Source organism: Microcaecilia unicolor, chromosome 6, assembly GCF_901765095.1.
Source record: "Microcaecilia unicolor chromosome 6, aMicUni1.1, whole genome shotgun sequence".
In the NCBI taxonomy this organism is placed as follows: domain Eukaryota; kingdom Metazoa; phylum Chordata; class Amphibia; order Gymnophiona; family Siphonopidae; genus Microcaecilia; species Microcaecilia unicolor.
In genome coordinates, this window is record NC_044036.1 from 118933103 (window position 1) to 118958821 (window position 25719).

At 42.8% G+C, this 25719-nt stretch overlaps 1 protein-coding gene across 1 annotated transcript in view; it reads right to left on the reverse strand.

Annotated features, from left to right (window-relative positions):
* PRRC2C (proline rich coiled-coil 2C) overlaps nucleotides 1-25719 on the reverse strand; it is a 458438-nt gene that overhangs the window by 386052 nt on the left and 46667 nt on the right. The window contains 3 exon segments of the mRNA XM_030208285.1: nucleotides 2070-2338; nucleotides 4986-5117; nucleotides 24918-25024. Coding sequence (XP_030064145.1) covers nucleotides 2070-2338; nucleotides 4986-5117; nucleotides 24918-25024 — 508 coding nt within the window.

The following is a 25719-nucleotide window of genomic DNA, read 5'->3' on the forward strand; positions in this document are numbered from 1 at the left end:
ATATATCTGAAAAAGGTCGTCACCTCTTTACATCTTTAGCCATTTATTCTTCCTCTCACACTTTCACTAGCCATATTTCCCTCTTCGCTTCTTTGAGTTTAATCTGATAATCTTTTCCGTGATCCTCGTTCTTTTATATTTCTTGAACAAAGCCTCTTTTGCTCTTTTTTCAGCTACTCCTGTTTCTCTTGTTTTTGTTTACTTTCCTCACGTAAACATGTCGCCATATTATAGCAGCCTTCAGCTTTGACTATGATTTTCCACTTCTATGCTGTACCACTCTAACAGCTCCTTCTTCAGATATTCCCCCATTTTTTTCAAAATCAGTACTTAAGAGTTTTGTGCATCCACGCTCCAGCTTTGCCCTTACATCAAACCATATCATGCAATGACCACTATTACATAGGTGGGCACCCACCCGGATATTGGAAACACTGCCTCCATTCGTGAGCACTAGATCCAGCATCGACCCTTCCCTTGTGGGTTCTGTTACCATTTGTCTATCGAGCAGTATGAACTGAGGATTTTGGCAAGACAACAGATCAATCTTCCACTGCTTCACTGAGTAGGTTTTGTTGCATTGAGGTGTTTAGAACGAAGATTTTTGGGATAAACAATATGGACATGGACAAACATTCAGTAATGGAACTGTGAGATGAATAATTTTCAAGATAAGTGCAAAAACTCTTGTGCTCCATTAGTGGTTCCATTTTGAAAGGAAATTGATTTGTTGCTGTTTGAATGAGTATGGTTGAACAAGTATGGGTGCGTGATGGTTGTGTATGTAAATCATGAACAACAATGTGTTGTTTATAGAGTTTTAATGATTTTGTGAAAAATAATTTTGATACAATAAAGATTTGCGATTTGATATTGTTGTTATAATTGCAATGATATTATTAGGGAAATGGTGAGGTCATCATGAGGCTAATTCTCCTTTTACTGGGGAGGGAGGGAGAAATTGGATTTGCCAGTAAGTCCACAGACCCCTCCCCTTCAGACAGCTCTGCAAGCTCAGAGTCACACAAGTGCTCCAAATCAGACCCAAAAAATACCTACAAGGAAGTGATTTTGGTCTGAACCTGGCTAGACCTTAATATCTCAGTGAAGACATGCCTCAGTTGTGGATGTCTATATACAAAGCCCTCCTGTGTCTTGTGGAAGTTTTCATCTAATTCATTTGACTGGGTGACCAGAAGGAAGCGCACTAGATATGGTGGAGATTTCAGCATAGCCTTTGTCACAGTTCTCCACAGGTGACATACAAACTGATCGCCCTGGTATTGGCCCTATAGTGAATGATGGTTAGAAACTGGTTTGAGTGGAAAGCAACAGAGAATAGTAGTAAACAGAGTTCACTAGAACAATAAGGGCATTACCACTGGTGTGTTGCACAGATCAGTCCTTGGTCCATTTCTTTTTAACATTTTTTGAGCAATATTGTTGAAGGGTTGTTGAATAAGGTTTGGAGTGGGTCCCGGGGTGATTGTACCTCGATAGCGTAACATTATCAAACACAAAGAAAAGGTGACATCAGAAGGATGCTAAGGTGAACGGGGAGAGGAAAAAGAAGGTGATAATACCTTTCTATATGACCCTCTGGTGAGACCTCATTTGGAGTACTAAAGAGACTTTAGGAGTGGTTCTTATGTTATTTTCATTCAAAGGAAATAGGGCTCTCAAAGTGCCCTGAATAGTTTTATTGACTCCTTAAACCTTAGGAACTCTTTTACCTCTAGCAGTCCTGCTGATGAGTTGTCTGAATCCCTCTACCTCAGTACCCAATGGAGCAATTTTCCTGTAGACGGAGGCAGAAAACTACCTCCATCAGGTAAAGAGAGATTCTGCCACAGGCAGCATACTTCATCGGGTGTAATGATTGAGAGTCCTTCAAAGCCCACTCTTCAATAACTGCATATTATCACAGGAGTCATCCATAAAGATACGAATGGGTAAAGCTGTCCCAACAAAAATCCTAAACAAGTACACAGAGGGACTAGAAAAAGGAAGATCTGGAAGGCTCTTTCTTTTAAAGAAAATTATTATAGACAAAAGATAGTGCCACTTACATTGTTGACAAACGGTGACATCATCGCTCTGTGTTGGGCAGCAATGATAGGTTGTTGCTGCTGCTGCTGCCCGTTTACCTTGGGTAGAGGCTGCTGTACAGGATTGACTGGAAGCCATGCCTCGCGCTTCTCAGGCACTTTGCCCTGCTCTGCAGCTCCTGCTGCTGTACTGTTACCATTCACATTGTCAAGGTCAGAGGAGTTTTCATCAGATGGAGATGCTCCTATGGTGATATTCTTTCCCCCACCTTCTCTCCAGCTGGCAACATCTGTGAAGAGGAGAAGAAAATGTACATATAAACCAATACATTGGCTAAAATTGGAACTACAATTTTCAAACATGTTTGACATGAGAGTTTAACATGGTGTGCCAGCACCACAGGTCCCTGCCTATCATACAGGGCCAAGTTTCGCTCAAAGAAACTATGAGCACAGTCTTTTGGATGAAGTGAGAGTTGTCCATACACCTAATGACTCAGGGAACCATCTATCATTAGCTTCCAAAGCAGCTGCCATCCCAGTAACACTATGAACGGGGCCTCTTAATAGTGAAACAGAATATGACAATTCGATGGTCATGGAAAAGTGCAGGCAAATATGTAAACCCCTCCCCCCTCCCAGAGAAACCACTACATAAAATACTCCTGGGGGAATTTTGCACTACTGTGCAGTGCAGAATTTACACAGAATTCACCATCTGCAAAAAATACTCCTGCTGGAATTCTGCACCCCCCCCCCCCCCAATTTTTTTTTTTAAATCTAAATTCTGCACAACAAAATTTGCAAATTCTGCAAGTTTATTCCCCTTCCCTGTCAACAGAGTTTTTTTCTAGCCGTCCCCCTGTACCCCACACACCATCTATAATTTTTCCAGCCCCTGCTACACCCACACCCCCATCCATACATATTCAAGCCCCCCCCCCCCCCCCCCAGCACCCTCACACAGTCCATAATTTTTTCAACCACCAGCTGGTATGGTTAACCCCTCCCCAGCACTAACAACAAAATGTCCTCTCCCCCCCTTTCACTTCCTGGGCCTGATCTTTATGTAAACTGCATGGGATTACATACAACCACGATTTACACTGGCAATCTAACTCTGGGAAGAACAGCAGGAGGACATCTCCATAGCAGCTGCTTTTCTCCTTCTCTTACCATGTGATCAAATTGGTAATTTAGGAGTGTGATGGGAGCAAAGGGAAATAGAGCTTATGGATAGAGCAGGCTGGGGGATAAGGAAACAAAAAGGAAATGGAGAGCTGGGAACTTGCTGGGGGCAGGGAGAGGAGGGTGATAGGAGCAAAGGGAAAGAGAGCTTGTGGACAGAGAAGTCTGGGGGATGAGGAAACAAATAACTAGGCAATGGACAGCTGGGAAGTTGCTAGGCAGGGAGAGGGATGAGGAAGGAAAAAATAAGGCAGCCAAAAGAAATAGCCCGGAAATGTCCACCATGGAGAAGGGAAAGAGAAAGCTAGTGCTGAATCTGCCTGGGGAAAGAGGTTCAAGCTAAGTTGAGAAGAAAGCGAGCTTGAGGATGGTAAAACCTGGACAGCGATATTGCAAGGGAGGGTTGAGACTAGGGGAGAGAGAATCCACAAACCATAAGATGAGGAAATTCTACACAAAGTACACTAGGGTTACCATATGGCTCCAGAAAAAGAAGGACACATTGATCCAGTACGAGTTTTGCTTCCATTGAAAACAATGAAAGTAAAACCCAGACTGGCTCAACCTGTCCTTTTTCTGGAGCCATATGGTAACCCAAGAGTAATAAAATAGGTTTTGTATTTATGAATGCTTTTGTTTTCAACTCAATGGTTTTTTGTATACTCAGGTACTGAACAGAAAACACAAAATATGTGAGCCAATAATATGGTCTTCTTTGGGCTGTCAGGAAATAGGACAATAAACAATCTAATGGTACATGCTGAAAATTACACCAGTAAAGAAAGTGTGCATTCTAAGCTTTGTATGTTAATTGCACAACAAGCAGGTGGGGAGTATTTACCACCCCCCCACAAAAAATTGCTCCTCAATTTCAGTACTGTAACTATTTTTATACACGTACCTTAATGGTTTACTTTTATTTTTGTTTTTTAAAAAGCAAACTGGCCTTCATAGCACACTTTTAGCAGTCTGCATAACTGTAAACCACTGAAGAGTGCATGAAGACACACAGAAAAATTATAAATTAAATTTGACAAAATGTGAGTCTATGTACTGACAGTTTGCAGTACAATTCTGCTATATAAGTAAACCAGTAAACCACCACAATAAAACAAACAAACAAATAAATAAATAAAAAGAACTGAGATCTGACAAGTTCATACTTGGGAAATAATGGTTCTTAAAGGCTGGGCGTCATTTGTTATTTTGTAAGATGAACCACACAATCTGTGTAGTAGGAAATAACTTGGTTTTCAAATTGCAGTAGCAGTGTGTTTCCCAGGGGCACTAGACCCAATATTCCATGGTTGAATTCAAATATGCTTTCTGCTCTAATAAATCATTCCCCCATTTGCATGAAAAGGAACAAAACTCCAAGACAATAAAAGCATGCCTTGACAATTAACATTTGAAGGTCTAATCCAAAATATTAATTGTACAACACTGTGTAGTCAGTTTCTCAAATTTTCAATGCCAGCTAGACTTTTGCTTGGAATGTACTTGGGCCCTGTTGCCTTACTCTATCCATGCAGTGATGGAGAAATCATTGTAAACATTTCTGGCATCGCCAGCGAGAGTCACAGTTCCAAGTCCATCACTGTTGATAAAACTCATTGCCTGGTCTCTTCCTCAATCATTATGGCACAGTTAAGTGACTGAAGTATCTTGGCAAGCCTGGTTTTGAGAAGAAACTTTCCTATCATAGTACCGGGCACATAACCCAGAAAGGGATTTTTCACAAGCACATACTTTGTGGCCGTAAGCTGGGTCCAGGCCCATAGGATTCATCCGATGCATCTTTGTCTTTCCCGGGCTTCTCCTGATCCCCAGCTGCCTGCAGACTGGGGAACTCTTGGTGGAAGTAGCTATTTAACTGAATTCCTGGAACAGAACAAACCGATTCAGAATAGGAGACTCGCTAAAACCAAAGCTGTTAAAAAGCACCACACTGCTTTCCTAACCCACAGTGAGTAGTCGTAGCCATCCATCTATTTCAACTTTTAGCATTGATATATGTAGTCATTAACAAACATGCAAAAAATAACTTTTCATTTCCTCCTCTAATAGAACCCAAACAAGCAGCAATACTACAATGCTTCTTTATGACTTTCCATAATCTTCAACAAATTGACATTCTTGTGATGCTGCTGTGGGTAATCAGATATCCTAACCTGAAGCTCTTTCCTTACCTTCATGCAGGTTTCTCAACACTATAAAGAACATAAGACAAGGCAAAACAAAATAGCATATCACCAGAAAACAAAACCTGGGGACCTTCAACTTGCTTTCTACATCCATGCATTCTACATATATAGAAGTATCCTCACTCACAATGGCTAAGCAGAGCAGAGATCTCCAAGTCAATCTGGCAATTATGTTTCCTCTCTAGCTCCCTGCAGACAATGCTTTCCCCTTCATTTGTCCTTGACCCAAGAGTCACTGAAGACTAATACTGAAAATCTCTCTCCTCCCTTCAGGAAATGTTCTTGCTCAGGTTACAGGCAAGAAAGGCTCTCCTTTTCTGCACTAGAGTGGAGGAGTGGCCTAATGGTTAGGGTGGTGGACTTTGGTCTTGGGGAACTGAGGAACTGAGTTCAATTCCCACTTCAGGCACAGGCAGCTCCTTGTGACTCTGGGCAAGTCACTTAACCCTCCATTGCCCCATGTAAGCCGCATTGAGCCTGCCATGAGTGGGAAAGTGCGGGGTACAAATGTAACAACAACAAAAAAAATTATATATGTACCCCCACATATGGTTGTGTGCAAGAGTTTTGGTACCCTGGTCAAAATATGTTTCAATAAAACGGAAGCTGACAACCTCTACAAAAAGGTAAATATGACATCCTTCTGCAAATGTCAATGCATAATTATTTACAGGTTAAAAAAATTCTCAACATATGTTGGAAAGACGTTATACATAGGATTGAGATTGTCTGCCATGGGGCAAATTAATTCTCTAAAATTTTAACAGAACCAAATTTTGTGTGTGTGTGTGTGGGGGGGGGGGGGGGGGGGGGGAGGGGAGGATGGAGTAAAAAAAAAAAAATCAGTGAAGACATTTAGTTTGAGAAAAGACCAGCTCGGACTAGGGGTTCCAATGAAATTAGCTCCTCCCAAAAAAGGTCCAATGCTTTTCCATGAAGAAGCAGTTCAGCTTCTGTAGCATAGAAATGTTGAAATATACTTAGGGAACTGCTGTTTTCTAACGGCCTCTTCCCTCTCCTCTGCTCTCCTAGTCAAGACACACACACAGAAGGAATGGAAATAATCCCATGAGACATACCTTTCCCACTAATCCACTCCCTCTCCAATGTGCTGCCACACCCTGTCCCTTTAGGAGCTTGATTTATTTTGTTTTCTTCACTGTAAATTGTACTGTGAAACCTATTAATTGAACAGTACAGCTTTCTTAATAGTTCCTATGCACACTACAAACTACCCGTTAATATAAAACATGGCACCCCTGTGATAAAACTGTAAAATCCATCTCTGAAATCTGTTGATGGTGATGTCTCATTGTATGTTTTATTTTTATTACTAATAAAAAAGGACCGTTTCTGATAGAAATGAAACGGGCGCTAGCAAGGTTTTCCTCGCAGTTGCAGCTTGGCCTCCTGCCTCCCTCTCTGTCATGTGAATTCCAGGCCCCCCTCCCTGTCCTCGGAGTTCCAGCTCTCCCTCCCTCGGTCTCTGTTTTTGGAGTTCCACACCCCCGCGTATCCATCCCTCTCTCTCTCCTCGGAGTTCCATGGCTCCTACCTCCCTGTCCTCCGCGTTCCAGGGCCCCTCCTCCCCTTCGAGTTCCAGGGCCGCCCCCCCCCCTCCCAGTTCCAGGCCCCCCTCCAGTTCCCCCTCCCTCCCTCTCCTCAGAGTTCCATGCACCCCCTGTCGTCCGAATTCCGCACCCCCGTGCCTCCCTCCCTCTCTGCCCTTCGAGTGGAAGCAGGACATGTGGCTGCCCCTCCTCTTCGTGCCGGCTGTCTCTCCTCCGAGTTCCACCGCCTCGCGCCTCCCTCCCTCTCTCTCTGTGCCCTCCGAGTGGACGTATGCGGCTGCCCCTCCCCTTCGTAAGCGCCAGCTGTTATTTAAAACTTCTTACCTCCTGGTCCACCGGCAACAGTGAAGTCGAGCAGGCACGGCACTTCACACTGCCTTCGCTTCTGTTTCAGCTCTGCCTCTGGTCCCGCCCTTCCGCAAACAGGAAATGAGGGTGGGACCAGAGGCAGAGCTGAAACAGAAGCGAAGGCAATGTGAAGTGCCGTGCCTGCTCGACTTCACTGTTGCGGGCGGACCAGGAGGTAAGAAGTTTTAAATAACAGCCGGCACTTACAAAGGGGAGGGAGAGCCGCACACATCCTGCTTCCACTCGGAGGGCACAGAGAGAGAGAGAGAGGGAGGGAGGGAGGTGCGGGGGTGTGGAACTCGGACGAGAGAGAGAGAGAGAGAGAGAGAGAGAGAGAGAGAGAGAGAGGCCGTATCTCATAAAGGACATTAAACACTTGAGGGTGGTTCAGATAAGCCAAAAAAATAATATAGGGCTTGTGCCAAAAGGTGTATGAGAAGAGACTTGAAGACCTCAATATGTATACCCTGGAGGAAGGAGGGATAGGGGGGATATGATACAGACACTCAATATTCAAATAATATTAATATACAAACTAATCTTTTAGAGATGAGGAAGCAGTAGAACTAGAGGTCATATGTTGAGGTTGTAGGGTGGGAGACTTAGGAGCAATGTCAGAAATACTTTTTCACAGAAAGGGTGATGGATGCTTGGCATGACCTCCAGCAAGAGGTTGTGAAGACAAACTGTGACAAATTCCAGAACGCACAGGATAAATACAAAGGAACACTATAAAGAAAATAGATAGAATCCAATTAAAGCAAAACTTAAATGACCTCATAACTGGAGTGAGTTCTGACAGCAGCTTCAGAGGTGGGGAAGATCAATGCCAGGCAGATTTCTAAGGTCTGGGTCCCATAAATTGCAAAAACACAGATCAGGATCGAAGCTGGAGTGGGCTTTGGCAAATCCAGTAGTTGGGAAGGACTAGCGCCTGGCGAACTTCTACACTGTGCCCCAAAATTGGCAGGGAGAGGGAGAGAGATAAAGTATACCAGCATTTAATCATGAAGGGGAACCTATGCAGAGTGCCAGATTCAACTCTGGACACCTTGATGGGCAGACTGGATGGACCGTGCTGCTCTATATCTGCTATTTACTATATATATGAACAGAAATCCATTTTTCAGCCCTGCAAACTTCCTCAACAGAGGCAGACCTTAAATGGGCCATCAGTGTCACCATAGCTCTGACATGAGCTACATCATGACTCTCAAGTCTGCTTGGACATAAAGTGAAGGAAATGCAGTGTGCTAGTTAACTGGATAGAATGTTTTGACAATGGCAGTTTCTTATGTTAGGGTCAAAGGAAAGTTGGGTGGCTTTCTAAAGGCTTAAGTCCACTCCAAGTAGAAGGCTAAGGTTCTCTTGCAATCCAGTATTTGACATGCATTTTCACCTTTGTGGGCTGTGGCCTGAGAAAACATATTGGCAGGACAACTGACAGGCTAAGATGGATTTCCAACAGTACCTTGAGAAAGAACTTAGAAAGTGCTCAGAACCACCCTGTTGTAAAACTTAATGAAGGTAGATTAGTTACTAGAGCCTGGAGCTCACGCACTCTGCACACTTAAGTTACCGCTGCCAAAGTCAAGTCCTTCCAGGTCAGGTTATTCAGTTCATAGATGTCAAGTGATCTCAAAGGAGTAAACCACACATGTCTCAGACAGTGGTAGGTTATGAGAATTGTGGTTCCCTAACCCATCTGACTTTCAGGAAAGCTTTTGCTATCAGGGATATTGCAGGATGATGTGTGTACAGAAGAACCATCTCAATCTAGGAAAATGCCATCTAAAGCTAGTTTTCTGTATTTCCAACAGTCCTGTAACAAAACTGGGGTACTTTACTATTCTGAAGAATGGTAAACAGAACATTTGAGGTAGTGCATCACTCTCAAAACCCCCTCAGAATCACTTCCTCCTCCATGGACCACTCGTGTGCTTCAACTACATGATTCCGTCGGTCCATGCATACCGGGTATATGGCCCTCAAGCTCATCCCATGAGAAACGGCCCAATTCCACATTCTCTTTTAAAAATAAATAAATAGATAGGAAAACCAAACGGGATAGATCCAACAAATTTGGGGGAAATTCAAGTGAAAAAAATCATTAAAAACCAGAGCCTGCAGTGAAAATGACAGTTTAAAAAAAGTTTTTTGAATATTGATAAGTTATGTGCACATATGAGTTGAGAGACAATGTGAATAAAGTATATACTAGTGAAGAAATTCACTTATGTCTCTCACAGAAAATTCATATGTCAAGTGAAACACACACACAAAAAAGAAAAATCCACAGCATCCACGTTTCTCATTATTGCTGCTTCATGGAGCCTTGGCTCCTTGAATGACAGCACTGTCCACAACACCACAAGTCCCAAGATCAGTGTGTCGAAATACTGATGAATCACTGGGGGGGGGGGGGGGGGGTCTCAATCTTGCAAGAGAAGAAATCTACAGCAACCCCTCTAGAGGGGTCTAATGTGTTCATCAGTGGACAAGCTACACTGTGACAAGTTGAAGTTTGTGTTTTACAAAATGGATTATCATTTGTACCTTCCACAGTATGAACCCTTCAAAGTGTGGGTGAGTGTTTAAGTTTGTTTATAAATGTACTCTTGCTCTTTTTTTAAAGATACATCTTACACATCTGGTGACACACTTGTTTTCATATAAAAAAAGTTCTACTTGGTGTCCTCTGGGAGCTTTTGATTCTCACATGAATTGAAATGACAGGGGGGCAGACTCCGGAATAATGTCAGGAAGTACTTTTTCATGGAGATGGTGGCAGATACCTGAAATGCCTCCTATGGGAGGTGATGGAGATGAAAACAATAACGGAATTAAAAATGAATGGGATAAACAAAGGAATCCTGTATGAAAGGCAAGGAACCAAAGCAGCTTAACGGTAATTAGATGACAACACAAGTAATTGGAAAGCAAAGCCAGTGCTGGGCAGACTTCTACAGTCTGTGCCCTGATCATGGCTGGACAGATAGGCTAGTGCTGGGCAGACTTCTACAGTCTGTGCCCTGAAAATGGCAGGATCAATTCAAAATAAAGTATGCACATGTAGTATCACATCATACCTTATGCTATGAGTTTATATTGTTTGGCAGACTGGATGGACTGTACAGGTCTTCATCTGTCATTATCTACTATGTTACATTCAAACACTGAGCAATTAATGCTAGCAGATCTTGCTAATTTGGAATCAGCTTATGTGCAAACAAAGCATAATATCTCCCGTGAAGACAATTCCATCAGTCACTGTCTAAAGATTCTTCCGCAGCTATCAGACCCATGGACAAGAAGGGTAAAGGTATAGCAATTTTGGATACTCAAGCTTACTTGTCTGAAGCAAGTCAACAACTACATGACAGACAATATTATAAGGAGCTTCCTAATGACAGTACATCACACTTACTTGATAACATTCAGGGCATTGTGTTGGATGCCTTGGAATGTAACATTACTAGTAAGGAATCTGACTGTTACAAAAACATCCCACTATTCTGGTCATTTATTGTCTACCAAAAATACATAAATCTTTGTTGGTCCCTCCCAGTTGTCCAATCGTGTCTGGCATTGGCTCTATTTTAGAGCTGCTGTCAGTTTTTGTGCATATTATTGGAAAGTGAACATACCAAAGATAAAATCCCATTTCAAGGATACTACCAATATCAGTTTTTAACATACTTGTGATGGAGTACCACCAGGGTCATCTTTTTTTTCTTTTTTAAACTACTTTAGAATACCAGCTTTATACACTAATCTACCTCAGTCAGCAGCCTTGCATGTGACTCACCATTATTTGGAGTTGCAAGCCATCTCTCAAATGGATAGATTTTTTAGTGACTTTGGCTGAAGTGCCATTGTGAGAATTTTTGATTTAACCACTGGTTCTTTTTGCAAAATAAGGATACTGTTATGGGGGCTGCCATAGCTCCCTTTTTCTCATGCTTGCTAACCTTTAGTAAAAGACCCCCTTTGTTCCTTGCTTTTGACATCTTCACAGAATCTGTGGAAACACCTTTTATATATATTACATTTAATTTCAAAAGCCTTGTCTAAATAAGGTATCACTAAACATTTTTGGTGCATTCTTCAATACCCCTCCCCCATTTTGCTTTCTACTGCAGCAGGAACTTGAACGAGATCAAGCTTCCAGAAAGACATGGTTTATTTCCTCTGACAGCAATGTATTTGGACACCATCACTGTCATCACTGCTCTGTGTGCATGCTATGGAAACCAATATTATTCAACACCCCAGTTTACCACTCACTCACATGCTGGTTCAATCCCCCAACTGTGTTACAAGTGGTGTTATTTGATCTCTTGCTCATGCCAGCATTGTACACTGACACACTAAGCACCAGATTCACAATGATATCCTTGAACATCTCCGTCACATTCGGTGGTCAGTGATCAATGTGCCTTTAGCTGAACAGTGGCTCACTGAATGGCACACTTTGGTAGATCTTCAGTATGTGATTCTGGTTGAGTTTTCCAGGGCCTCTGCTGTCTGAGATGAGTGTGAGAACCTTGTCTCACCTGGAAAAAAGCCAGACAGAGGATTATCTATGCCTTTGAGAGTAATAAGGCCTCCAGTACCCTCTGATACATCCTAGAAAAGAAGGTTGGGTTGGAAGTGGGCTTGGAGAAGGTTTTCACAATATCACTGTAATGATCGTTGCAAGTATAAGCCTCAAACTTTATTGCAGAGAGATTCTCTTAACAGCTTGCCACCTTGGCAAACTTTCCATGTACATTGTATCCTAGGTCTAAGGCCCGAAGCCATGCAAGTTTCTAGGCACCAATAACTATAGAAGAAGCTCTCAATGCCACATTGAAAATACAAACTGCTTGACCTACGTACTGTATTTTCTGCACTCCCTATTAATGAATGCAGTTTCTCAGACTTCTCCTGAGGGAATGTCTGCAAACTCTCCAACACTGCACAGAGTGATTTGCAAGAACCTGTCCGTGAAAAGCTGATAAGAAGCTATACAGAAAGTGAGCACAATGCTCTTGAACATCTTTCTCCCAAAAGACTAATGTCCAACCCTCTCTCTATCTGGAACTTTTGGCTCGACAGTGGATTTGACCACCATGGCAGGGCGATGAAACTGCTGCTTCTTGAATCTGAGAGCCTCTTGGAATCAACCTTTATACAGATATCAGATTTTTTTTGTTGGGGGGGGGGGGGGCACATTTTCATCTGTACATATGAACATAAGCACCACCATACTTGGAAAAGACCAAGGGTCCATCAAGCCCAGCATCCTGTCTCCAACAGTGGCCAATCCAGGCCTCAAGAACCCGGCAAAAACCCCAAAACAAAAGAAATTTAAATTAATAATGTTCAATGGACTTTTCCTTCAGGAATCTGTCCAAACCCCCTTTAAACTCAGCAAGGCCAACTGCTGTCACCACATTCTTCGGTAACGAGTTCCAGAGTCTAAGTACGCGCTAAGTAAAGAAACTTTCTCCTATTTGTTTTTAATCTACCACATTCTAGCTTCATCTTACGTCCCCTGGTTCTATTATTGTTAGAAAGTGTAAACAAACGCTTCACGTCTGTCCGCTCCATTCCACTCATTATCTTGTAGACTTCTATCATATCACCCCTCAGCCGCCTCTTCTCCAAGCTGAAGAGCCCTAACCGTCTTAGCTTTTCCTCATAGGGAAGTCCTTCCATCCCTATTACCATTTTTGTTGCCCTTCTCTGCACCTTCTCCAATTCCTTTATATCTTTTTTGAGGTGCGGCGACCAGAACTGAACACAACACTCGAGGTGCGGTCTCACCATGGAGCGATACAACGGCATTAGAACATCCTCGTGTTTGTTTTCCATCCCTTTCCTAGTAATACTCAACATTCTGTGAGCTTTCTTAGCCGCCGCACCACACTGAGCAGAAGTTTTCAACGTCTTATCAACAATGACTCCCAGAGCCCTTTCTAGGTCTGTAACTCCTAACACGGAACCTTGCATGACATAGCTGTAATTCAGGTTCCCTTTTCCACATGCATCACTTGGCACTTGTCGACACTGAACTTCATCTGCCACTTGGACGTCCAATCTCCTAGTCTCACGAGGTCCTCCTGTAATCTTTCACACTCATTGCGACTTGATGGCCCTGAATAACTTTGTGTCATCTACGAATTTAATTACCTCACTAGTTACTCCCAACTGGGCACCCTAGGGGGCACTGCAGTGGACTTCATAAAATGCTCCCAGGAACCTAGCTCTCTTACCTTGTGTACTGAGCCCCCCAAAACCCACTAACCACAAATGTACACCACTACCATAGCCCTTATGGGTGAAGGGGGCACCTATATATGGGTACAGTGGGTTTTAGAGAGCTCGCTGTTTCCTCCACAAATGTAACAGGTAGGGGGGTATGGGCCTGGGTCCGCCTGTTTGAAGTGCACTGCAGTACCCACTGAAACTGCTCCTGGGATCTTCATGCGCTGTCATAGACCTGAGTATGACATCCGAGGCTGGCATGACATATTTTTAAAGATGTTTTTTGAGGGTTTCTCTCTCTGTAATATCAGCAAAATTCGCCCTTTCCTTTCTTAGCACACTACCAGAACCCTCATCCACGTTCTTATCACCTCTCGCTTAGACTATTGCAACTTGCTTCTCACAGGTCTCTCACTTAGCCATCTCTCTCCTCTTCAATCTGTTCAAAATTCTGCTGCACAACTAATATTCCCCCAGGGTCGTTATGCTCATATTAGCCCTCTCCTCAAGTCACTTCACTGGCTTCCTATCCGTTTCTGCATACAGTTCAAACTCCTCTTATTGACCTATAAGTGCATTCACTCTGCAGCTCCTCAGTACCTCTCCACTCTCATCTCTCCCTACACTCCTCCCCGGGAACTCCGTTCACTGGGTAAATCTCTTATCTGCACCCTTCTACACTGCTAACTCCAGACTCCGTTCTTTTTATCTTGCTGCACCATATGCATGGAATAGACTTCCTGAGCCGGTACGTCAAGCTCCATCTCTGACCGTCTTCAAATCTAAGCTAAAAGCCCACCTTATTGGTGCTGCTTTTAACTCCTAACCCTTGTTCACTTGTTCAGAACCCTTATTTTATTATCCTCACTTTAATATTCCCTTATCTCTTGTTTTGTCCTGTTTGTCCTAATTAGATTGTAAGCTCTGTCGAGCAGGGACTGTCTCTTCATGTTCAAGTGTACAGCGCTGCGTTAGTCTAGTAGCACTATAGAAATGATTAGTAGTAGTAGTGAGGGTGGGAGGGGTTTAGTGACCACTGGGGGCGTAACGGGAGGTCACCCCAATTCTCTCTGGTGGTCATCTGGTCATTTTGGGCACCTTTTTGTGCCTTATTCGTAATGAAAACATGTCCGGGTGAAAACGTCCAAGTGTTCGTCAGGGACGTCCTTGCTTTTTTCGATTATGGGTCGAAGAGGTCCAAGTGTTAGGCACGCCCAAGTCCCGCCTTCGCTATGCCTCCGAGCCCCCTTGAAATTTGGACGTCCTTGCGACGGACTGCAGTTGGAGATGTCCAAAATCAGGCTTCGATTATACCGATTTGGACATCTCTGGTAGAAGTACGTCCATCATCCGATTTATGTCGAAAGATGGATGTCCTCTTTCGAAAATGAGCCCAAAAGTAACCTATGGAACTTTGTAAGTCTAAGTGCTTTGAAAATGAGCCCAGTGTGAGCACTGAAGAAGGCTGCAGCAGTGAAGAATAATTCAGCACTCCTATTAGGTAATTTCAGGGAACATGAGCTTAGCTGAGATTGGGTGGCAGAGCCGGTGGTGGGAGGCTAGTGTTGGGCAGACTTCTATGGTCTGTGCCCTGAAAATGGCAGATACAAATCAAGGTATGGTATACCCAAAAGGTTGCACATATGAGCTTACCGTGTTGGGCAGACTGGATGGACCGTGCAGGTCTTTTTCTGCCGTCATCTACTATGTTACTATGTATGTATCTCTAGGTCATTTATAAATATGTTAAAAAGCAGCGGTCCCAGCACAGACCCCTGAGGGACCCCACTAACTACCCTTCTCCATTGAGAATACTGACCATTCAACCCTACTCTCTGCTTCCTATCTTTCAACCAGCTCTTAATCTACAGTAATACCCTACCTCCGATCCCATGAGTCTCCAGTTTCCTCTGGAGTCTTTCATGAGGCACTTTGTTGAACGACTTCTGAAAATCCAGATACACAATATCCACCGGCTCCCCATTGTCCACATGTTTGTTCACCCCCTCAAAAAAATGCAGTAGATTGGTGAGGCAAGACCTCCCTTCACTAAATCCGTGCTGACTTTGTCTCATGAGCCCATGTTTTTGTATGTGCTCTGTAATTTTATTCTTAATAATAGCCTCTACCATTCTGCCCGGTACCGATGGGATTCTATGGATTCTATGAAGAGGCATCATCATAGCTTTGGGGGTGGGGGGGAGGGAGGAAAAGGACCAGGAATTAAAAGATGTCTAAATGATTCTGCTCTGGGTTGCTTCTCCATCTCTAACTTAAATGGAACAGCCTCAGCCATTTTCCGAACAAAAGTAACAATGAATTCCTCGGGTGGTAACTGTGATGGTAAGCCACTTGAACCCTCTTTGGAGAATATCCCCAGCTCATAATCAGAATCCCAGGAGCACTCAAGATTAAGACCCTAAAAAGTACTCCAAAGGAAAAATTTGGATCTTGGCCTGACAACAGGCCTCGGGCATATGCGTCAAGAAAAACTGAGAATCTTCAATGCTTCAATGAAGCTTCTTCCTCCTCCAACACAATGGAGACAGACAATGACATGGCAGGTAACGACCCTGTGGCCTTTCAAGCCCTGTGTGGATGCCTCACCTGTGGGTAGTACACAAGTCTTGTGAGTTGATGATGAAGCAGCATTATTGTGATGAGCAAAGAAGTGCTCCATCTAATCATCCTCATTAGCTGCTTCACGAAGACTGCCATTGACAATAAGAGGAATACAGTAGGGGGTAGCCACATCTTCCCAAATCACTTGAGGAGCACCTGAAGCCATGTCTCGGGTTCCAGGAGTCTGCTGCACCTGAGGAGCACCTGAAGCCATATCTCAGGTTCCTGGAGTCTGCTGCACCTGGGGAGCACCTGAAGCCATGTGTCGGGTTCCTGGAGTCTGCTGCACCTGAGGAGCACCTGAAGCCATGTGTCGGGTTCCTGGAGTCTGCTGCACCTGAGGAGCATCTGAAACCATGTCTTGGGATCCTGGAGTCTGCAACACCTCCTCTAACACTGAGTAAGATGAACAATCTTCACACTGAACCATTTCGAGACACCAGTGATCTCTGCTCCTCAGCGCTGAACTAGGAGGTGTGATGTCTGTGCACACGGGCTTCTATTTTGTATTTCAAGCCTTCAGCATCTATGAAGTTGAGGACAGATCCTTGTTCAACTCTGAGATAACCGATTCTGATGGTCCCTCTCAATGTTAAGGGTAATCAATGCACTCTCAATGCCAACATCCTCGGAATCTGATGCAGCTCCGGGGGGGGGGGGGGGGGGGGGGCATGGAAACAGATGCTTCCAACTTACTGGTGCCAAAATTCTGTTTGCATTGTTTCACAGGACCATGAAGACCTCTCTTGGACATTTGTCAACATAATTTATACCAAGAGTTTATAGAGACACCCCAGACACCAATTACAGGTGTCCGTAACAGATATGGTCTTCTTGAACTGAATTCACATTTTAAAGCCACTGGGGGGCTTTATTTTCTTGGAGATACCATTCAGAAACATAGCCAAAGCAAAATCAAGTATTTTCAACAAAAAAACTAACTGGAAGCCTGGAATCTTTAATTGAGGCCTAGACTGGGCTGAGCAGAAAAATAAAGAAAGCCTAAAATTATTAAAACTAAGGCACTATTCGCAAAAGTACCACATGAGAGTGGCAGGAACAAGCTTAAAAATTTACAAAACTGTAGTTTAACAAGTGAATGCAGGCTCCAGTGACGTGGGATTGACTGGCTCCACAAAAAGATAAAGACTGAGGTAATCTAATACATTTCTTTGAAGGGGTGAACAAACATGTGGATAAAGGTGAGCCGGTTGATATTGTGTATCTGGATTTTCAGAAGGCGTTTGACAAAGTACCTCATGAAAGACTCCAGAAGAAATTGGAGAGTCATGGGATAGGAGGTTGTGTTCTATTGTGGATTAAAAACTGGTTAAAAGATAGAAAACAGAGAGTAGGGTTAAATGGTCAGTATTCTCAATGGAGAAGGGTAGTTAGTGGAGTTCCCAAGGGGTCTGTGCTGGGACCGCTGCTTTTTAACATATTTATAAATGACCTAGAGATGTGAGTAACTAGTGAGGTAATTAAATTTGCTGATGACACAAAGTTATTCAAAGTGGTTAAATCTTGGGGGGGGGGGGGGATTGTGAAAAATTATAAGAGGACCTTACGAGACTGGGAGACTGGGCGTCTAAATGGCAGATGACGTTTAATGTGAGCAAGTGCAAAGTGATGCATGTGGGAAAGAGGAACCCGAATTATAGCTACGTCATGCAAGGTACCATGTTAGGAGTCACCGACCAAGAAAGGGATCTAGGTGTCGTCGCTGCTGATACGTTGAAACCTTCTGCTCAGTGTGCTGCTGTGGCTAAGAAAGCAAATAGAATGTTAGGTATAATTAGGAAAGGAATGGAAAACAAAAATGAGGATGTTATAATGCCTTTGTATCGCTCCATGGTGCGACCACACCTCGAATATTATGTTCAATTCTGGTCGCCGTATCTCAAAAAAGATATAGTGAAATTAAAAAAGGTGCAGAGAAGGGCGATGAAAATGATAAAGGGGATGGGACAACTTCCCTATGAGGAAAGGCTAAAGCGGCTAGGGCTCTTCAGCTTGGAGAAAAGGCGGCTGAGGGGAGATATGATAGAGGTCTATAAAATAATGAGTGGAGTTGAACAGGTAGATGTGAAGCGTCTGTTCACACTTTCCAAAAATACTAGGACTAGGGGGCACGCGATGAAGCCACAATGTAGTAAATTTAAAACGAATCGGAGAAAATGTTTCTTCACTAAACGTGTAATTAAACTCTGGAATTCGTTGCCAGAGAATGTGGTAAAGGCAGTTAGCATAGCGGAGTTTAAAAAAGGTTTGGACAGCTTCCTAAAGGAAAAATCCATAGACCGTTATTAAATGGACTTGGGGAAAATCCACTATTTCTTTGATAAGAAATGTTTTGTACTTTTTTGGGATCTTGCCAAGTATTTGTGATCTGGATTAGCCACTGTTGGAAACAGGATGCTGGGCTTGATGGACCTTTGGTCTTTCCCAGCATGGCAATACTTATGTACTTATGTAATCTTGCAAGACAGCAGAAGGTAGCAAGTGATGCACATATGCGGCGAGGCAGTCAAAGCTTTTCATTACACTAAGCTGGAGTACCTTCTCATGAACGTGCCCATATCTGTGAAATCACCCATGCTGTGAGAACTTGCTATCCTGCTTGTTCTCAGAGAAACAGTTCAGGAAACTGCATTCTAAAATTCAGATTTACACTGTTTGCCCAATTAATATCCTCATACCTTCTGCATGAATTCACGTAGGGTTTTTTTTGTTTCTCTTTTTAAACAATAGTCAGGGAAAGGAAAGAAGAGACCAGTGGGATTTCTGGTGTTCTTTTGACCACATGAGTACTCCTTGTATCCTCAATATCTGGAGTGGAGCAGATGGTAGCACAGGCTAGCTGGTCATGCTCACAACCAGTGACATTCTCTTTTGAACTCAAGAATGGGAGAGAGGAGGTAAGAGGGCCAGTTGTTGCATTTAACACCCAAAATCATTTTGAGAGACTATAGATAAAGACATGTACAATAGAAAGGGTACATTAAACTACTATGAACTGAGGGATGTAAGCACAACCATGGTATTTTATGAAATGGCTCTCGTTAACTGAACTGCACATGCTTCAGTGCTGCATAAAGTACTCATTTTTGTATTTGCATAAATTATTACATTCACCTTCCATAAATAAGATTAAAGCATGATGGGAAGGCAGTTTTATAGGGAAGGGCAGATAGACTCCATTTGCAATCAGAAACCCCCAAACCTACTCTTAAGAAGTTCTTATGTTACTAAAAACTGATAAGTGATTTCCAGGGTTTGTGCACTAGTACAGGGCATCCTAAATGACCCAAAAATTGCCCAGACTTGCTGCAGGTAAAAGTATGCACTGATAGTTCTCAGCTTGCATGGCTATATCTACTGTTTTGTGCTCTGCAGCTACTCTTTCCAACTGCTGCCCTAGATGACTGCCTATAGTTGATCCTAATGGTTGGGCTGGACCTAGTGGTTTCCAGGCTTCCAAGTGAAGAAAATAGGACCATTTTGTTTTGCATGTAGCTGGCACCCTCTCTCATCCCATATGGCTATCTCCTTTCAGCAACCTATGGTGCCTAGAGGTTTTCCCTGTACATTTATATTTCCCCCGCAACACTCTCATTCTGCGCAACAGCTGAAACCACGTGGTACTATTACTTTAGCAAATTAGCATCACAAGTTGAGAAATTGAAATGAAATTTTAAAAATTCAAGGCATCTAACAAGCTCTGCAAGTCAAGTCATGGGCAGGTTTGAAAACTGGAGTATTCTGTGACATACATTTCTTCCTTTGTGTCCAACTGAATTGGAACTCGTCCATCTTACCTACTGTATTCATTAGGCCTGGTTTCAGGCACAGGCAACTGCCCAGGGGACCAAACTGTGAAGGCACCAGGTATCTGGTCCAAACTGGAGCCCACTTCCACTTAATTTAGGACCATGCTCTATGATCTCTGGGTGAGAAACCGCCTTTCTCCACCATTCTCCCATCTTGCCTATGGGTGCCAACATCTTAAATCTGACCCTATCATCAGTTTGCCTTTTCAACCTCTCTCCACCAACTACCATCCAGTCTAACCAGCAATAATCCTCAACTAAGGATTCACAGATTGTAGGAGCATAAGTCAGGCAAGGAATTGTGTACTGTGATGCAGAAGATCTAGGCTCATCACAGCTGTCGACCCAATTGTTCAAGCCATGAGATGACATCTAACAGCAAAAGTATTATCAAAATAGATAGATCTTGTTAAATTTTCTTAAGTGCTGGAAGTAGGTTTAAGAAAAATAGGAATAAACTGTCCTGCTCAAAAATGTTTCTAGAGAGTCACATGACGATGACTTGGGAACTCATATTTACTCAGAGCTCCCGGTTACCCAGCTCATGAAAGTGCCTTATTGGTGGCCTGAGTTTTGCAATTTTACTTGGCTGTACTGTGATGTTAATCAATACCTGCAAAGTCTGAAGGTAAAAGAAAATACTGTAACAGAGACTGGCAGCAGAAAAGTGGCGAGACTGGCAGCAGAAAAGTGGCAAAACTCAGCAGGCATGTTCGTGGTCACATCATGCCCAGGTCCAATTATAGCTCCATCCCCCTTTGGCATTGAGGGCTCCTCTGTACTGGAGTTTGGATGATACATTGTTATCAGACATGATGTATGTCCTACAGCTCAAATGTTAGATTAAGGATTATATCCAGCTAAATGATAATGGGGAGGTCTCACCAAGCATCTTGCGGGAAGGCCTGAAAGCTGTTATGCGCAGGCATTTTATTGCACTGAGGGCCCACATGCAGAAGGAATGTTATCTAGTGGAATATCTATTATCAAAACTATTGGCGAGGGTGGAGGGCCTACTCCGTCAGCGGGCCCTTCAACTTCCCCCTCACTTACCAGATCAAGTGCATAACCTCCGCCAGGAGATATACAACTGGCTTTTTCGGAGCAGCTTCAATGGGTTCACCAGCTGCATTTTGAATTTGGTAATAAGGCCAGTAAGCTTTTGTCCCACGAGCTTAAACAGACTAGCCTTAAAGATGACCTAGCCTTAAAGATAATGGTGCAGTGACATCGGACCCGACCCAATTGCAATCACTGTTTCGGCAGTTTTATGAGGCGCTCTATACTCCTGATATTTGTCCGTTGGAGGACGCTATCCCCACCTATTTAGACAAGGTTACTTTACCAACGCTGTCAGATGGAGCCCAACAGAGACTTTCTAGGCCCACAGAATTAGATGAGATTCTTCAAGCAATTCACATACTGGCCCAGAGTAAGGATCCGGGACCAGATGGATTCACCAATAAATTCTATAAGATTTTTGATAAGCTTTTGGCCCCACTACTCTTACAGGTGTTTAACTCTTAGTAAAGGCCAGTCACTCTCAGAGACGTGGAATTTAGCGGTTATAACAGTCCTAACTAAACCTGGTAGGGACACGCAAGTATGTAGTTCTTATCGGCCAATTTCTCTCTTGGGGGTTCATTACAAAAGCTTTACCAAGATATTAGCCTCTTGCTTACATTACCTTCCACTCTTAATTCACGAGGACTAGCTGAGAAGGCATTTGGCCGGGTACATTGGCTGTTTTACAGAAGGTGGGTAAAACAGGTCGCTTTTTACATTGGCTTCACCTTATATATACAGCCCTTTGTGCCTCGGTTTGGGTTAATGGTCAGTGCTCTCCTCCCTTTCCCTTGTTTCAAGGTATGCAACAAGGCTCTGCCCTATCCCCTCTCCTTTCCGCACTAGCTATTGAACTCTTGGCTGCCTGTGTTCGTACACACCCAGACATTAAAGGACTGAGACGTGGGGAGGTTGAGTCTCGGATCTTTTTGTTTGCTGATGATACACTTTTAACACTAGCAGGGCCAAATACATCCTTCTCCACTGTGTCCTCCATTTTGCAAAAGTATGGCCAAGTTTCGGGCTTTAAGACCAATGTGAATAAATCAGAGGCTTTAAACATCGATCTCCTTGACTGGCAGATGGCCCTGTTGCAATCTCGATTCCCATTCTGTTGGGCACTGAGCTATATCAGATATCTGGAGGTCAATTTGATGCAACATCTAGAGGATTTGTATGAAGTTAACTTTCCAGCTAAGATTCGTGAGTTATTCTTGGAGATAGACCACTGGGAGGGCTTGACGATTTTCTAGCTTGGGATTATCAATGCGGTAATAATGATCCTGCTCCCCAAAATGCTCTGTTTATGGAACTCCCTATCTCTTTACCAGAAAAGTTTTTTTAGGGGTTTACAACGCAAAGTTTTTTCTTTGTTTGGAAGAAAAAGCCCCCCTGGGTGTGTAGGGATGTAATGTACCAATTGAATGCACATGGTGGAATGGGAGTTCCCTTTTTTTTTTTTAACTTACTACCAGAAGGCACATCTCAGGATTTTGGCAGATTGGTTTCAAGGCATGGGTAAGATATGGAAATCTGTTGAACAATCTTGGCTTGACCCATACCCATTGAGAGCAATACCCTGGCTGCCCAACTGGCTTCTGAGGGAGGTTACCCGGAGGGTGCCAATGTGGGATAGAGGGAGATAAGTATCATACCTGGTGGGCTTGTCCTCATGCTCAAACATTTTGGACTTGTTTTGAAATTTGTTTCAAGCCTAAGCAAAATTACTTACCCCATGAAAATGGACCATTGCCTTTTACACATCAAGCCGCAGGGAGTGAAATCTCTCACCCATCATCTGATCACCCATGTCTTTGTAGCCAACAAACTGGTGCTAGCAGCAGCATGAAAGCAGTCTCCTTTGCCCAGACTTCGTATGATCCTGCATGTTGGACTATATTCATCTGATGTCTAAACTAACAGCCTTACTTACAGGACATATATTAACTTATCACCACTATGTGCACTGGTCCTTACGCCCTGACCCCTCATTGCTCGATTCCTAAGCGGGGTTTGGGGGGGGGGGGGGTTGGGTTTATGGAGGATGTCTATGACAAATTCACCTTGTTACTGTTCCTATATTTGAAATTCCTTTGAAGGTACTGTTACTATACATGTTATATTTTGCTTTGCTCCAATAAACTTTCTAAAAATAAAAAAATTTGTTTGGCAAAATGAATATCCTCAGATCATCATGCACACATTGAAGTCTACGGATTCCAGAGGAACTGGCTTACAAAATCTGTACTTATACTAGCTTATTTATTGTACAGCATCTATTGGCTATTACATTCCCAAAATTTATCCAATCTCTTCTGCAAGGGTGGCAGTAGTAGAAGAGTTATAATATATCTAATATCATTGAAATATGCCCCATGGTCAAGTCTTGCTTTGATCCAGCGCAAGGCATGTCACTTCTGGGATACAATCCATTCTAGTTTAATATTGGATAAGGGGTTTGAGATTCTTTGGTGACCATCTTCATGGAACCCTCTATGGCTTAATTCTCAGTTGTGAAACAATAAGTAGCTGTTTATATAGTAAACGTGGTTGCACTCAGGCATTCAAACTAAAGTAATCAGCTCAATTAGGGAAAGCTCAACAGCATCCAAATCCTTGAAAGGAATTGCAAATGCCAGACTCAGACGTGCATCATTGGATCCAACTTCAACAATGCATTCTAAAAAATTCTATTAATTTTCAATCCCTAGAACATACCCAAGACCGCCTGGATTTTGTCAGACCTATGCATTATGCTTACCACTTTTACACCAAACTCTAGCATACAGCTTTGACCAAATGTGGGACTTGAAAAACAAGTACCAACTCAAGGAAGAAGTGTCACAGTACGCATTCTGGTCATGAGTTAATTGCTTTATATCTTCAACTATCTCAATTTATGGCTCACCAAGCCCTCTGCTCACCAGTTTGGAGGGTGCAATTATCAGACGCCAACCAGTGCTGGCAATGGGAGAGAGATATAAGTACTTTGATCCATAAGCTATATAGCCATCGGTCCATTCAATTGTTTTGGACATCAGTTTGGCAATAGATTCAACATATCTTGGCTATCATTCATCCATGGACCATAAAAATTGTTTTATTTGGATCCCTATGGCTTAGAGAAGAGTTGACCAAAGCCTGGCAACAGCTTCATAATATACCAATTGCTTCTGGATTGCAAATTATCTTTGTAAACCAGGACTATACTATTCTCAATATCAATTTGAGAGAATATAATAAGCTTAACTTTCAGACATGAAATCAAGGCAGCAGAAAGGCAAACAAAGCCCTTAAGAATAGAGTATAAAGCTCTGTGAGGCCTACCCAAACCAAGATCAAATGGTTTGACTCACCACAGAGTGTGATGATCTACAACAGATTATCCTTAATGGTTTACTTCCTAGGATCTTGAATTGTTTCTCTCCTTATAGTTTTCTGCACGCTTTCTTTGTTTTTATGTTCAGTTCTGAGAAGTTCAGATGCAAGGTATTGTACATAGTCCATTTTTTTGTCATTATTTTAAAATTTGAATAAATTGATTCAAAAACAATTTCTGTACAAACAAGGTTCAAAATAGATACACCTTGAGTGACATAAAAAGTGATACTTGTTATATATACATACTGTGGAGATGGGATACATTATGTACACTTGATTATGCTAACATTTTCTTTTATGATGATGAGAGTTTGCTATATGCAAAATAATTATAGTTAGTAAAACAAAAAAAATCTCTAGTGGCATCAGTAGCTCTCTAAGGCTGCACTGCCTATAAAAACTGCTTACCATCTCCTTGCCCACCTGGCTTGTTACTGGCCCATGATTTGGCAACAGCTGGTGGTGCCTCTTGGGTAGCAGGGACTACAGGTTTTGGCTCTGGTGCTTCTGTTGCTCTGAAAAGCAAATATAATCAAAAAGCTGTAGAGAATGCTTAAAGTGATCTGTGTTCTTCATAAGGGCGGCTGCCAATTTTTAAACAGAGTGAGTCCCTTCACAATAAAATGCAATACAAACCGCCTATACCACCTTCCTGTGAGTTTTATGGTTTGTTCAGTCTGTAACCCATTATTTGACGAACTCACTCAGAAGAACCTGAAAATGATTTATTATGAAAGTGTGGGTGCCTATTCTAACACAGGCTGGAACTGCATAATTTCAGATTACATTTTTGTTAAAGGTTCACCCCCATTCACACACAGAAAACTTTTTAATAGATTTCACTCCGTTTCACAACACTTAGGTGCATTTCCCTTCAGAAAAGGGGAGGGGGGGGGGGGGTCAATATTTTCACCTGAAGTGCAAGCATCAGCCAAACAGACCAGCTGACAAACTCATGTTTCATATGACTGCAGAGTTGTGTTCTTGTTTGGGAACAGATGTACAACTGTAATAAAGTACAACTGTGCTAATTCCTTTTCAAACTACTACTCAACATAATGCTACAACACACAATAGATAGACTTTCTTTTTTTTTTTAATGATTTTCCAGAGTTTCCCCCATCACTTTTCCATCAACTCCAAACATTCATGACCAATGGCTACCTTTGATTCAGAAGGATAATAAACCAAATTGCCACTAAAATCCACA